The sequence below is a fragment of the Thamnophis sirtalis genome, unplaced genomic scaffold (genome assembly GCF_051295495.1).
Source record: "Thamnophis sirtalis isolate CommonGarterSnake01/CBP01778 unplaced genomic scaffold, rThaSir2_p1.2 scaffold_11, whole genome shotgun sequence".
In the NCBI taxonomy this organism is placed as follows: domain Eukaryota; kingdom Metazoa; phylum Chordata; class Lepidosauria; order Squamata; family Natricidae; genus Thamnophis; species Thamnophis sirtalis.
Window position 1 is genome coordinate 36,830,416 of NW_028261391.1, and position 16,407 is coordinate 36,846,822.

General features: G+C 35.6%; 2 protein-coding genes across 3 annotated transcripts in view; one reads left to right on the plus strand and one right to left on the minus strand.

Moving 5' to 3' along the window:
* The window catches only part of GPC1 (glypican 1), a 199,489-nt gene extending 189,837 nt beyond the window's left edge, over nucleotides 1–9,652 (plus strand). Inside the window, exons 6-9 of the mRNA XM_014065958.2 lie at nucleotides 119–238; nucleotides 3,162–3,295; nucleotides 4,690–4,865; nucleotides 6,245–9,652. Of these exons, the coding sequence (XP_013921433.2) occupies nucleotides 119–238; nucleotides 3,162–3,295; nucleotides 4,690–4,865; nucleotides 6,245–6,465 (651 nt within the window). The 3' untranslated portion in view covers nucleotides 6,466–9,652. The remainder of the gene's footprint in view (nucleotides 1–118; nucleotides 239–3,161; nucleotides 3,296–4,689; nucleotides 4,866–6,244) is intronic.
* Nucleotides 9,653–12,271: 2,619 nt separating this feature from the next.
* ANKMY1 (ankyrin repeat and MYND domain containing 1) overlaps nucleotides 12,272–16,407 on the minus strand; it is a 46,603-nt gene continuing 42,467 nt past the window's right edge. For both annotated transcript variants that reach the window (XM_087725523.1, XM_087725524.1), the window contains one exon: nucleotides 12,272–13,492. In XM_087725523.1, coding sequence (XP_087581649.1) covers nucleotides 13,290–13,492 — 203 coding nt within the window. In that variant the 3' untranslated portion in view covers nucleotides 12,272–13,289. The remainder of the gene's footprint in view (nucleotides 13,493–16,407) is intronic.

Consider the following 16,407-nt stretch of genomic DNA (forward strand, 5'->3'; position numbering starts at 1 on the left):
GTCTTCATATTTGAAATGAATGTTAAGTAAATTTAACATTGGTGAAGTCAATGTGCAGAGATTTACCTGGTAGAAGTTTATTTTTTTTCTTAAACGTGGTTTTCTTTTATTTCCCCAGATTTTTCAAGGTTGTGGAAATCCCAAACTCAGTTCAAAAGCTGCCAATGTGGAAGATAAGAAGAGGCGGGGGAAATATGTCACTGAAGATAAACCTTCTGGGCTGAGTTCAGAGAAATTTGTGAGTGCAGAGGGTTTGTTTGATTTAACTCTGCACTAGAACTGCTTGTGTAACCTGTTAATCAAAACGTTCCTTAGGCCTTGTAAAGATGTTCATTGTGTAAAGGAATACATACAGTATAAGCACCGTTTAGCTTCAGTGTGGAGCCTTTCTTTCATTGGAAGAATACACGTCACTAACCTGTAAAAATGAAAGTACCCTTTTAGCCAATCATCAAAAGACACTTTTTCAAAAATGCACCAAATCCTTAGCCATCCTGCTTACCAATATAAGGAGTTATTTTTCACATGTTTAGACTCTCTGCAAGTAAAAATGTTTCTATCTCATCTAGTAATCATGGGCAACTCAGAGCCATACTTTACAATAACAATAAATTGCAGTTATATTGTGTATTTTGGAAATGTGCAAATCTCTAAAATTTTGCAATATTGGTGTAAAAATTACAGAGACTATCGCGAATGATTTGCTTGGCATGCTTCTGAGCCAGTATCTGCTTATTCAGGTAGCTGTTGAGCTAGGGGCTGGAAAGGGAGAGAAGATGCTGAGAGATTGAGAGAGAAGGACCAAGGGATAGAATATGGGTAGCAGCAAGCAGGAGGGAAGATCACTGAGAACTGACATACACATCATGCAAAGGAGGCAATAGTAGGACCATGTGTGATTCTAAAGGAAAGGAAAAAGGGACACCAGCCTGCTGTACTCACTGTATAAAATCATTCTGGGATCCCTTTCACTTCAGCTAAACTACAGCCAATCTTTGAAAGAAGATAAACACTTTGAAAGAACATAATATGTTTGTAAAATAGAGACAGCTGATGGATTGAGTCTCCTCGGATTGTATCCAACATCTAAACACTGCTAGCACTGGCAACAAAATTCCCCTGATTATTAACATAAGATTTAAATCAGGTAAATGTGATCTGCCGCTACTTTGCAGAAGATACATAAATAGACTTTCTCGATTGAAAATTATTGCATCAATGTGCAATGAAAGTGTCTTAACTGTAAATATTTTAGTATGGAGTAGCCAGTTTATTTTCCTTAATAGTGTCTTAAAACATAGCCTTTCTTCTACTTTTGTTTTGGGATGTCTTTCAATAGCATCCAAAGTCCCATTTCCATTGCTAGCCTTTATTCTACACTAAAGAATTCTATCAGCCACATTCTTAAAAAAAAAACAATCAAGAATATTTTCGCATTTGCTTTATTGATCAGATTTGTTATTCCCTTTTCATTATTATTATATGAATCCAAAGCAGAAATGCAAAGTAGACATAAAATCATAAAAATATGACGTCTTTATCAGATATAAAAAGTGTTATCTCAGAATGTTGTCTCTGAAAATTTATGCCATTAAAAGTTTCTTGGTCTATATTTAATACTTATGTATTCCTAATGTTATATTTTCTTGTTTTGCCACCTACAATTTTTTAGGTATCTTTTTCCTTTTTTTCATTTCTCAGTTAGAGCAAAAATCTGATCTGCACATGCCTTCCCCGGCATAAAACCATAGTGGTCTTCCTAAATTTTGCCTCGTGTCATCTCTTGTACCCTTTCAGTCCCAATTCTTGCAAAACATCTTCCCAGCCACACATAAACTAATCTTCTTGTAGGATTTGCCTTTTTTCTCATGACTTACTTTGTAGAAAGGAAGAAAAATGGCATTCTTTCAAGACTCAGTCAGATGTGTAATCTTCACACATTTAAAAAAAGTCATACAACCACAGCACTAAGCAAACTACATTTACTTTTGCAATTTATACATACAAACTTATCATTTTCCCATTTTCTTGAAGCATTTCAAGTTTCCATTTCATCCATTTTTCTTCATACAAAGAACTATACAGTATCATCCATTTTTCAAAACCTCCGTTTCATTCTCATATAAAATTCAAAAACAGTCCCTCCAGTCATCCTTCAGTTTGGTTTCCTCTCGAAACATCTTATCACTTTTATTTTTAATTTCACTCATTTCATCTGTCTTCTAATACTTTTTCCTGTAGGACTCATGCAGTCATCCTTCTTCAACAGTTGATTCTTTGATTTCTTTCTTGAATTTTCATGGCCATCTCATGGCCTTTATTCTGATATCATCATCTCCTTCATCCTTGCCTTTTCTTAGTTTCACAGTTATAGGATATTATTTTTCATTTCATTTGTTAATGTATGCCCTTTACCATTTACTCCTCCTTCATGTCACAATCTATTTGCCGTTGTTATCATTTGATTGCCCTACAGATATAGCCATTATGGCTTTTGAAAATCAAGGCTTTCACATAACACTTTTTAATAAAATTGATGAGATGTAGATTGGTTTACTAGCCTTTGTAGTTTTGATGCCATGTGTAATATTCCCAAATAATGATAAGAATAATATTTATCAGTTGTGACACTATGTGATAAATATAACCAAAAATTAATTTTATCTCAAGCATAGCCATACCATTTTATGCAAACTAGCATTTCTAAACTGGAGATTTTATTACAAGCCAATTTAATGTATAAAATAATGTATCTTTAATTGTTGTTATATACTAAAATGGGTAACAGTCCAGGGATGGTTACAGCAGAGAGTAGAGTAGAATAGGGTAGGATAGGGTAGGGTAGAGTAGAGTAAAGTAGTGTGGAGTGGAGTGGAGTGGAGTGGAGTGGAGTGGAGTGGAGTGGAGTGGAGTGGAGTAGAGTAGAGTAGAGTAGAGTAGAGTAGAGTAGAGTAGAGTAGAGTAGAGTAGAGTAGAGTAGAGTAGAGTAGAGTAGAGTAGAAACAAATGTTTTTAGTTTATTTTGTTTTTAGTCACATTACAATTGTCCTCTATACAATTGGTCTTGGAATGCATTTATAATGTAAATACAAAATGTACAGAATGTAAAGCTGTTGATGTTAAAGTGTTTTTTCAGTCTTAATTACTCTTCCTAATGACAGGTTTCAGATGCCAAAGGGAAGCTGAGGGACGTAAGAGACTTCTGGGCTCTCCTCCCATCAACACTTTGCAATGAAAAAATATCATCTGGTTCTGTAAATGAGGATAGGTGCTGGAACGGAATGACCAAAGGCAGGTAAGGCTAATCAGCTGTGAAATAATGAGGCCCATTTACTATACCATGCTTCAAAACATTTAGGTTATGCATAGCAAATAAATATTTCAAATTTCCTTTTGTATTGTACTATTGCATATCACATATATTGATACACCACAATCAACATATTTTTTTAAAAAAAACCATCTTTAAAAAAATTTAAAACTGCATACATTTCTTAGTAGAAGCATTTCTTGAAAATATTTGACATTTTTTGGGAAATTGTTACTGGAAAAAAAATTAGATCTGCCACCTTATCACATAAATTATAGAGTGTGACATAGTCACCAGAAAGTATTGAATTTTCTTTAGTTTCAACTGAACAGACCTTGGAGCTTGTTGGGACATATAAGAGGGGCATCAGAAATGACTTATATATGCAGGTAAGTTGATATAGAGAAGTAACTCTTCAAATAACCACATCAAAAAGAATCCAATGTTTTAGGGATTATCAGACACAAGCCAGCCACATTGGGAAACTCAGACTGTCATCTACGTTTTTTATGAAGTTTTAGAGCTTGGAAAAGTAAAATGTTATTACAGAGGTGGATCGGAAAGAAATTAAATGAGATGAGACAATAATTAATTGTCCCATCTTTATTTAGACAGGTGAAGCTCAAAAGAGAAGACTGATCTAAAAAGGCTTAGGCAGCTATTCACAAAATTCATTGATATTATACTTCCATTTCCCTAGGTCAGTGGTTCTCCACCCTTTATTCACCGTGGATCCCTTTAAATACCACTAAGACTTAACTCAAGATATAGATCATAAATTTCTTCATGCCTTTGTTGACCCCCTGTAATGATATCATCACTTCCCAGGGGTCCCTGGACCAAAGGTTGAGAACCAGTACTTGACAGTCTTCAAGGAAGCCCAGTACCACAGCTATCAGCTTGTGAGAACAGTGGAGAGACTTGTAACCTCTCTCAAATTTAGTATACCCTGAAAAACTGATTCACTTTCAGAACTCAGACTTACTTTGAGGCGCTCTTCCTCTTCCAGGGACAAATTTTCTCCAGGCTCCAATATTTCCACTATATTCCTGGGCCGAAGGCAAAAAAGTATCAAGCAGAAGTTCATAATTCATGTCTAAAGGACCACTGACTAGATTCATGAAATACAAAGATGAGATAGTGACCAAAACAATACGTTTTCATTTTCTTCTGTACTTATTTTTTATTCTATCTCTTTTCTTTTGCCACTTTCCCATGGTAACTAGCTAGTGGATAACAATAAGAAAAGAAAATGGGAAATCAATTTTTTAAAAAGAGTGGGTTAGGCTCCCACCCACCGGGTAAGTCCGGTTGGATCTCCATGTAGTCCAGTTCTCCAGAATTAGCTTTCAGCATGAACATATACATACTCTTTACAGATACCTTCCAGATGTGATGGGAGATGGTCTAGCCAATCAGATCAATAACCCAGAGGTTGAGGTCGACATCACCAAACCGGACATGACTATTCGCCAGCAAATCATGCAGCTCAAGATTATGACAAATCGATTGCGCAATGCATACAATGGAAATGATGTGGATTTCCAGGATACAAGTAGGTACAAGCTGAAAAAGTGGGACTATTCATAACATTGCATGTTTAGTAAGCAAAAGAGAGGTTCATACACAGTTGTGATACTCAGTGTTCAGAACACTGGAAAATTATCCCCCTGTTAATTTTCAAGGACTGAATTTTTAATCTGGAAGAAGGCATTGATCAAGTGTCAAAAGTATTAATGTTTACTGATAATCAAAATGTCTTTCTCCTTGTCAGGTATCCCCAAAAATGCATGTATCCACAACTCTCATACACTAATCCAAGTTAATCAAGTGAGTGACAGTTAAGGCATTGTATAATGGGTAATGAAAATAGTGTGAATCATCCAGATTAATGTGTGAAATAAATTCTGTCCCAAATGGCGCCTCTGTAGCATAAGAATTCTTATAATTTCAGAAGAAGAGAATTTAGGTAACTCAGGATGAACTTGGAGTCCTCAGTGTTCTCCAAGCTTGTTTCCTTGTAGATATTTCATTACCCAACTATGTAATATCAGTCAGGTTATGAAATATCTGCAAGCAACCAACCAAATTTGGAGACTCTAAAATTGTAGGGCATGAGAGATCAGGTCCACACATGAAGGTTCAATTAAACTGATTTATTGCTTAAGCCTATGCCCAAGAATCTTCTGAACTAATGTTCAACACCTGGTTAGTTAGATAGGGGCCAGCGGCACTCAAGGAGAAGAAGAGTTGGACTTAATTAGCTTGAGGCTATGTAATGATTCTAGGCTGATTCCCCTTTTCATTTCACTCCCAGGTTGATTTTGTCATTCCTTCTCCTGTATTAATTCTTATAATTAATTTAAGAATCTTTCTTAAAATTAATACTCCTATTGCAAGACTAATGTGAAATTTGTCTGAATCTAATACTTTTCTTTAATTCAAGATTTCCAAACATTTTGGATTGGTAGGTAGATCTAAAGCATATCGTAGGCTGTGTTTCAAAATTGCTACATTGCAGGGTGGAAGTTTACCAAGAAGTTGTCATGATAGGCATAGCATGAAATACTCATTTCCCAGGCAAAATAATTAGGTTGCTTCCCACCCTTTCCTGTGTTCTCCATGGTGTTCTCTGCCATTTCAGTTCTCCACTTGGTTCTGAACATACTTCCAAAGATATATACAAAGGGATACAGCTTTTGCCATTATAGCCACCCATTATTGTTAAATTCTACGACGAGCCAGGGAGTCAATCTAGGACCCACTAACATTTTGAAAAAGAAAGATAATGCTGGAGTTGAATCTAATTCTGCCCTCCTCTATTCTACATGACAGGCAGTTGCAGATTAACCTACAATATCTACAAAAAAGATATTGGCTAGAATTCAGTTTTTTGAAGAAGGACCATACTAATTTGAATTTTGTCTTGGCCAGGTGATGACAACAGTGGTTCTGGAAGCGGTGATACCTGCCTGGATGAAGTCTGTGGCAAAAGAGTGTCCAAGAATTCTAGCACCCGGCCACCAGAAATACATCCTATGCCTAAACAGTCAGGACAAGGCATTGGTGGAAATAACAGCAATGTACTTTTGCCTTCATACTTCCTTTTATTACTTTCTTTGGCTGCTATAGCAGCCCAGTACCTGCGGCGGTAACTTGTTTGAGCAACTGCTCAAGAAACTGTAGTGGCTAAGTCTTAACTTTGCCAAAATGGTGGACATATTTAATTCAACTTGATTCAACTTGGCAAAATGAGAGAGACAAAAGTTCTTGATGATTTGTGATAATCTGGCAGCGCTAGAATTGGTTATTTTTTCTTTTCTTCCTTCCTTCCTTTCTTTCTTTCAAATATTGGGCCTTTCCTTCTGTCCTCCATTTAAAAAAGCCTTTAATTTGTTTGCCAAAAAGAGATACCTAGGGGCTGTGACAGATCTGACAGGTAGGTTTAATACCCCCCCCCCAGGCAACACCTTTTTCATTGACTGGAATAAAAGATATGCAATATCTCGTATTTTTATTTAACTCTGGCATTATATTTGGCTCAGAACAATATGTCTTTTTCATTTATACATTTTCAGACTGCTCTAAAAGGGGTTCAGCTCATAATTTTCCATTCACAAAAGCGAAAAGAGCCTTTCCTTTGCATAAGATGTAAGAGTATTATTATGTACAATCTCAATTAACATCTCAATTAACAAATGAATTCTTTATCCCAGAGTTTGGAATCAAGTTCCTTAATTTTATTTTAAAAAATTCTTCTAAAAGTAATCATTGCTATCCACTAATATTATTCCTACATCCATAGCAACAGCAGTAAAAGATTTGTGTATTGCAGAATCCTTTGAAAATAATTTTCAAATAATAATAATACGGAACAGTATACACAACACTGTGGTAAAGAAAGATATGGGGAGGATGTCATTCCAGAAAGCCTACTTTGAGCTAGAGGAAGAAAAACTTCCTATTTAATAAGATGATAAGAATCAATATTTACCAAAGGAATAATGCAAAAAAAGTGATTTTCATGTGTGTGTATTATTACTTATCCTGTAATCAAAACTAGAATTTGCATGAATTGGTGAACTTAGGGCCAAGTTAGATACTGTCTTAATATATATATATAGAGAGAAAATTGTTTATCAAAATCTCTACTATCTGAAATTTTCAAGGAAACCTGCTCAGAATTATGTTGGTGGAAAGAGTAAATAGACCAAAACTATCCATATGTTGGCTTAATTAATTTGATGCCTATCAGAGAGAGATGTCCAATCACAGATTTGCACCAGTGTGTATCTGTGTCTGTGTGTGCAATTCTCTGCCTTGGGTCCTGAGCTTTAATTCTAAGCATCTTTTTTTTTCTTTTTTCCAAATTATATCAAACCAACCCTACCATTTTGACTGAATATTAGAAAGACCTTGAAATGAATTAACTGATGTTAATTCACTTTAATTCATTATTATAGTTTCTCTTTGAGAAGCAAGTGATCTGAAAGCATAACTTTTATTTAAAATATATAGGCTTTTCTTAAATGCTGAAATGTTTCTATTCTTTGTCTTTAAAAAAAACAACCCAAATGTTGTGTTTCTTAGGACAGCAGTCAGGCGTAGAAACTATTATCAATTCTCAAACATTCCTAGTTACAAATAAGGAAACCATTTCTAGCATCTTAGCATTCAGTGGGATGAGACAGAGTAGAGGCAAATGAATTCAGTTGAAGGATTCTGGTTCTGCTTTGTTAATTATTGGGAAAAATTAGTTCCCTAATCATCCCATGAAGCCTCTCTGAGAATTGAAAACTTGTTTAACAAACAGCAATGCCAGAAGGAATTCTTTGTAGCAAAATACGTCTAGTTTTGTACACATTGTTTAAATCCTTGTGAGTAAAACAGTTCACCCTTCCACTTTCATTACTGATTTAGTCTATTTAAAACATTTTTTTTATTTACATTGTTCTTAAACTGAATATGTCCGTAAAGAGAATACATATGAGGCATGGAAATCAAATATCCTGCCTTCTTTGAACAAGCTTGAATGCAAGAGAAAGTGGAAAGTGCCACATTGAATTAGTGTTGTAAATGTATGTCTGTAAATACACAAAGAAATAAACAGCTATACATCATGCAGGGGGAAAATATTTGCCATTTCCTTCTCTGAATGAAAATCTGCCAACTTGCTGGAGAGCTGTAAACTCAAAAGGGTTTGGAGCCTTTTCTAAGACTCAAACTATGTGTGATGTTGACAATGTATTGTTTTTTAGAAACCTGAAGCCTCCGTGAATCATTTCTTTAAAAAAAAAGGAATATAAAAAAAATTGAGGTGCAAAGTTGAAGGATTATTCATACTTTAAAATGATTTAAAAGAAGTCTTTGTGATATGTGGGAATATGAACACAACACCTCTTTAAGGTAGCTGCATCATTTTTTGGGCTTTCCTATTAACTTCATGAAGCACAACTATTTTAATTAGCTACATGAGAGATGCACATTAGCATTACCTTAACAGGATAATTCATTAAAACAGCAAGAAGCATGAAAAAAGACACTGCCACTTTGAAGAAGTGGTGCACATATCCCCACACATTTTGAAGCACCTCTTTAAAATAATTGCTGACGCACAACCGGCCTTAGAAAAGAGCAGAGTAGGATACAGCCTTCTTCACTAGCTGAAAGACCAAATTAAATTAAATTACCACCAGCAACAAAAAGGAGTATCCTCCCTAGCATATACTTTATGCTCTTCAATCTAGCATCAATTCTCTGCTTGATATAAAATTGGAGATGCCTGATTTAAATGAGTCTTCCACCATTGCTCATCATTTGAGCCCCAGTCTTCTGTCATAGATTAACATTTTTAAGGTTTATTTTTGTTATGGCAGTACTACATTTTGGTATTAAAAGCATTACGCTACAAGATGTGATCTGTTTCAAGTCCCTTGAAACAGAAATGAGTCATGGGTGTATAACATATAGTTTTTTTTCATGTGCCATAATGTCTGTTTCAGAAGGAGAAAGGGGTCAACAGAAGTTTTGAGAGCATTGCTATTTATCCTTTCAATGACAAAAACCTGTTGTTTCTGGTGGGCTTGTTAAGGAGTTAAGATACAAATATATCCAGACTACATCTTTGACTTTTTTATTAAAAAGGTAAAATAAGTGCAGTTCTCTCTGCAAAACGTAAAATTTATTTCACGTTATCAACAAACTTGATCATTTACATATATATTTCTTTTGGTTACCAAGTTACTTGTAACTATCTTGCACTGTTGAATTATGTTCTTTGAATCCTTGTATAAATAAATAAAAAAAGGCTGGAGACTTAAATAAGTATGAATACCATTTGGAACAGGATGATGTATTCTTTTGCTTTATATAATTTCAACAGTAATACTGCAGGTCGCCGAGTGTGCATTGGATCACTCATAATAATAGCATTGAAAAGTGTTTTGCCAGTGTAGTGAAATTCCAAAATACATCCCCAGCCAATCAACATAACTATTCCATCGATGTCTATCATATCGCAAAGAAATGACGTTTATTCAGAAATAAGGCCAAGTAAAATTTAGACTCTAATACTACATCCTGTTTTGGAATTGTAATGGAGAACTGCAAGGACAACGTAAACATTCGGAGGCAAGAATGGATCATTTGTTCTATAGGTCTATTGCATGTGATGCTCTTAGTTTCTGCAAATGGTATGGCTTGCTCTGTGGAAAACAAACTTTTATTGCAATGAATCGCATTCTTTGCCAGCTACGTGGGATTGAACTGTGGTTTTACCTTGAATGGATATCAAGCATTACTGAATAATGCACCTGCCAGAACAATTTGAGCCATGGAACACTCATGTATCAATAACTGAAAAGTAGCCATTGTTGAACCAATCTGTGGAAATGAAAATCACCATTCTTTGGGAGGGAGGAACTGTTTGCCTGGGAATTCAGTCTGAATAGGCTTTCTTTCCTCTTCAGTGACCTCTTGTCCATGTCTCATCTCCGTCCAATTTTGTTCTCCCTTTTTCTCTCTCTACCCAATTAACACCTTTCTATTTCCATCTCCATCCAGTTTTCTTTGACATTTTTACTGCTAGGTAGTCAATATAAGCATAGCGATCTGTTGTGGGTGTGAATGATGTTGTGCAGTTGTTATACAGTTCTTTACCCATTAAATATTGCACATTCATAAGACTGCATAACTAAAAACCCTGTGTTACTCTCCACCAGTGAGAGCTCTATGACCGGCAGCCATTGTTATTACACACATCTGGAACGCAACTGTCATATTTCAGACAGTTCTCCATTACAATTCCAAAACAGTATATATAGCATTAAATTAGCCAAAAAAGAGGGGTGGACAGATTAATGGGTGCTAAATTCATAATTTTAACTTCACAATTGGAACTATGTGGCTTGAGTTGAATTGTCCAAGCTATAATGGTAGCAACCAGATGAAAAAGAGGAGTGGCTCTTACATACAAATGGAGTGTCTTAGCTGGGGCAAGAAAATATCTTCTTGGGAGAACAGAATTTATATCCAGCTACTTCCTTGTTCCCCATCATAGCTATGAGGTAATGACAGCATACATTTTTCCAGTAGGGTATGTTCTGCTAATATGATTCATCCTGGAATAAGTCAGAAAACTGTTCCTACAAGAAGTTTCCTGATGTGTCAAGAAAAGTTATTGTGGGAGCATGTAAGTAAAGACTATGTTTGCAGGTTCCACCACAAAACCACGTTCGACTAAAGCACGCTCGACGAAACTGCGTAGCTGAGGTCATCACAGGGCGACAACAGCGCAGAGACAGAAGCACACTGTAAACTCTAAACCTAACATTAACATCTAAACCTAACTCCCCTAAAGCTAACCCTAAAGCTAACCCTAAAGCTAACCCTTAACCTAACCCTAAACCTAAAGCTAACCCTAAACCTAACCCTTACCTTAAGTTGAATCGGCTTGCTTTCAAAGCGCTACTTAAAGCGCCCTTCTTTCTCCGCGCTCGCTGTTGTCGCCCTGTTGATGACGTCAGCAACGCGCTTTAATCGGGCGCACTTTAGTCGAGTGCGGTTTTGTCGTGCCACGATGTTTGCAAACATCTACAGTTCTCTATGTTATGACAAGTCCCAGAACTGAGTAAAAACTATCAAAGCACTGTTAAACATCCAAAGCATGTATTTAGATAGATAGCTATTTACTTATGTATACAGCTATGTACACACAACTTACAACCAGTCACTAAGTGACCATTCAAAGTTACAATGGAACTCTTGGGGAACTTACAACCTGGATTCAATGTTCTGACGATTACCCCCCCCCCCCATCACATGACCACACTTCAGGCACTCAGCAAGATAGCTGCATTCACTACCACTTGCAGTGTCCCATGATATGACTCATTTTCTGACATTTTTGAGGGAGAAAATAGCATTTGCTTAACAATTTTCAACAAAACTGGACCATAGCAAACCATGGATTTGTTTAATGATTATAGCAGTGTTTCTCAACCTTGGCGACCCTAAGTCCTATGGACTTCAACTCCCAGAATCCCCCAGCCAGCACAGATTCTGGGAGTTGAAGTCCACAGGACTTAGGGTCACCAAGGCTGAGAAACACTGGATTATAGCACACACTTAATGATAGCTGCAAAAAAGGTCATAACATTGGGTTGGTCATGGGTGACCCAATTTATGACAATCACAAGTTAAGCCTGTGATGCACAGGCTTCATCACAGGTAATTAAAGGACTACCTGCATATATTTAGGGGTAACTAATAGATAAGAGGGAGGGAGGTACCAGGTGGGGAGGGAGGAATGCCTGAAAGGATTTTGGCTGCTTAAGTTCAAGGTTTACAGACATTTGACCAATTTCTGGATGCATTACTTCCCCCACCCCTTTTAAATAAAGGAATAGTTATCATTAACTTCAAGAAACGCACTTCTAAGTAATTATACACATAAGTGCCATGTTATATAAACAAAATATTTTATTTATATTCAAAAGTAAAATAACATGTTTTAGAAATAATTCAATTGTGTAATATCTGAAATATATTACAGCAGAGGCATAACAATAGGATACTTCAATATTGTTAACACCATCAGTAGCCTTAAGCAAGACAATTGCTAGCATTTTTTCACCCTCAATTACAAGTATAGACACTGCTGAATTCTACCCCCATTTTTACTGACTGCAATAGGATCTGTAATTGAAAAGATCACTAATAATGCGATGTTTCAGTACCAAGACTACAGGGGATCTCATATAAAAACAATTGCCTCATTCAATAACACTAAGTTTTCCAACTAATCTTCAACTAAAATAACATCTGTGCTATTTTATTACTCTGAACAGAACTTTTCATCCTGAATTCTACAAGTTTAATGCTGCAAATCAGATTTCAAGGATACAATTTTAAAAGTCACCACTCACAGATGACTGAGAGCTGGGTGCGTCTAAGAGCTTGTGGAACAGTTTCCTTTGTTTCTGTCAACTGAACAGATGAAACAATTGCTTCAGCTCCTAACTCATATGCATTTAAAATCAATAAAAACTGATTCTCTCTGGTTTCTGAAATCCCTGGAAGCACAATAACAGAGAGATACATGCATTTACGCTGGTACTACAACCATCAACTGCTTGGCAAAAATCACATTGTTGTGGAAACTAAGTGGCACATCAAGTTAAACAATTGTGGGTTAATGTTACCCATCAGCTGAGGAACTTGAAAGACCCCATGATGACAGAAATGTATCACCAGAAGAATCATTCTATCTTTCCAAGTTAATGTGTGGTAAACTTTACTACATTCTTTAAAAAAAATAATTTCATATTTACCAAGCATTTGTTTAAACTGGCTCCCCAAAATAACACAAGAGTACACCATTTCTTAATTTATGTCTTAAAAACAAATCTTTCTTTTCATCCTTCCTTATGCAGCATTTTGAACATCAAATCTACCAGACCTGCATCATGAAAAATAACATCTAAATGAAACTATAGTTTCCAGTGTAAGGGAGATCTGCGTGACTGCTAGCCTGCACAGCACTTCGTCGTCTTCTATGTTGTTTCCACTTTTCTATGTCTTCCTTTTTATGACTGGCTGTTGCTTGTTTCTTTGCTTTAGTGTCCTTTGATTTTAGGTATTGAACAGTCACTTTTGATTTAATGCTGGCTTTGCGTAGTCTCACTGCCAGAAAGAACAGATAGACAATTAGCATTTTTCAAAGCAGATTATAATAGTTATTTAATTATATTTCTATGCCCATATTCACCAAATTAGAAAACCCCAACTCCGTGCACAACTAAGAAAACATAAACCCTGCCTTCGTCTCATCCCAGTGTAGATTATACAGCTAAACCCATCCAAGTTTCAATAACCTCGATTTATAAGCAATCAAAGCGCCTCCTGGTGGTCATTATAACAGACACGGGCTGTCATTTTATTATGAGCTGATTTGATCTCACAACCATAGAAGACAGGTTGATATAATTGTCCAAGTCCTGCTGGTGAGTTAATCTTCCACTGTCTTTTTACCTGGCCGATCCGTCTTCAACAGCATTTCTTTCCATATTATACTCACCACCCTTCACCTTCTCTTACTTAAGCATACATACATATATACACATTTAATTTATACCCCATATAGTCCTAATTGTCTCCTGGAAATTTAAGAACACCCCCTTAATCATAAACACCTCCTCTCTTAGAAGTCCATGAAGAAAAAAATAAGTGGAAAACAAAAAGTTATCGAACATATTTCAAAAATCGCTCCAGTAGGACAGCCCTCAATGTAAAACAAGCCTTTTCATAGTTGCTGTTTTATTGGAGAACAATAAGGCTAGAGAAGAAAAGGTAGGAAAGAAACACAATGCAAAAAAAGAAAAATCCACAATGCAGATAACGTGTGCAAGCAGAGCAGTCAGCATGACACGCTGACAAGAGTTAACTTCTTTCTTTTATGACGGCTGCTAAAACATGTATCATAGGATTATGAATCTGAACAGCTGGCTAATTGAATATACAGGCTAAATTTTCACCATTCTACAGTCTACCACTTAGCATACTTTACTGCATCTATAAATACTTATTCATAGTTTTCATGTCAGCTTACAACATACATTATGAAAACATTTCAATTATTCAGAATATGGAATATCAAAATCTAACATAGCTTTGAAACCAATAGTAATAATAAGCAGTACTAGAATATTAGCACAAACATCCTATGTATTCACAGTTTAAATACAACGTTTATAAAGGGATCAAAGAAGGCATGGGATTTTTCCAGAAATAATATACTGGGATATCAAATCATTTTTATTAGAGAAAAAAATGAAGGGGTATCTTAGATAAAAGTTGTAGATGCACAGGGAGCTTTTGAATTAAAAATACATATATAGGAAATGGATGATGGGTACAATCATTATGGAGGAAACAGAAAATATCTGTAAAAATAAAATCTACATCTAAGTTTCAAAGGAACAAATAGATGTCATCTCTGATCTTCGAGAAACCATGGACATAACACAGGACAAGAGAAGGACAAACACTCTTATCTTCAAAAAAAGAGTAAGAGATGGATAATTACTGATCAGTCAGAAAAACTTGGAACAGTTGATTAAGCAATTGGTGAGTATTTAAAAATAATAGATTGGCTAGCAAGAGGTATCATAGGTTTATTAAAAATACATCACCACAAACCTGTTATTTACTTTTTCTAATAAAGGGAATGGTTTAATTGACTACAAAATAGTGGACGGTTAAATTATAGGAATAGTGAACATTGATTTCAAATATTGGATGAAGCCTTTAATGAAGACCATGGCAGTATAGCGATACTTGAACAACTATACCTCCCAAGTAAGCATGATTCTGTGTCAGAACTAGAAGCTTTGGACTTTGCTCTATGCCTTTTCTTGTTCAACATGTAGTGCAATAATTTTAACTGACTTGGATGAGTGATCATGTTGTATGATTATCAAATTTGCAGATGACACACATGGAGAGAAGGAATTACAAGCTCTTTAAAAGGCAGCATCAAGATTCAGGAAGTTGTACACACACACACACACACACAGAGTGTATGTATGTATGTAACATATATGTGTGTGTGTGTATGTGTATGTATATATGTATATATGTATGCATATATAGCCTATGTATCTGGCTGAGAAAAATCCAAGCCATTTGTATATGATGGAGACTACAATTATTTATATGTAAAAATAAAAATGTGTCTTGGGGAATCATATAGCAAACAGGAACTAAAATGGTGATGCAGCTACAAAAAAACCAAATGCAATTCGAGATCTATCCAGCAAAGTATTTTAGGAAGGGCAATAATAAACTGGACATTGTCCAGAAAAATCACATGATTGATATATCATATTCTGGAAGAAAAAGTTTATGAAGCACTGGATATAAGTTCTGTTTAGAGAAAAGATAAATGCAGGAAGATGTGATAACTATCTTTAGGTTATCTATATGTCTCTGAAACATTGGCTTTTTCCTTAGGCATGGATTTGGGCTGGATGGCAAGTTTCTTATAGGATTGTATATGCTAATCTGAATAATTTATCTTAGGGATGTACATCATTCTTTCCTTTTTTATTGCTCTTATTGTTTTTGTGTTATACACTGGCCATAGTTTTTATGGGAAATACATGCATGCATGCATGCATGCATGCATGCATACATACATACATACATACATACATACATACATACATACATACATACATACATAATTTCTGGGTTCTTCCAGAAGAGAGGCTAAGAACAAATGTGCTTAAATTACTAAAAATAGATTTTGGTTGGACAACAGGAAACATCTAATGGTAAGGGTCAATGGAATAGACTATTTTGCAAGGTGGAGAACTACTTCACTGGAAATATTTAAACAAAGATATATTCAAAGATATATTCAACATATTCTTTTGAATATGTTGCAACAATGGCTCCTGATCACAAGGTTGAACTAGATGATTACCAAGATCCCTTGCAACCCTATGTTCTAAGACTCTGTATCAGAGGTGGGTTTCTATCGGTTCGCCCAAACTGGTGCGCACCAGTTTGGGCGAACCGGTAGTGATAATTTAGCC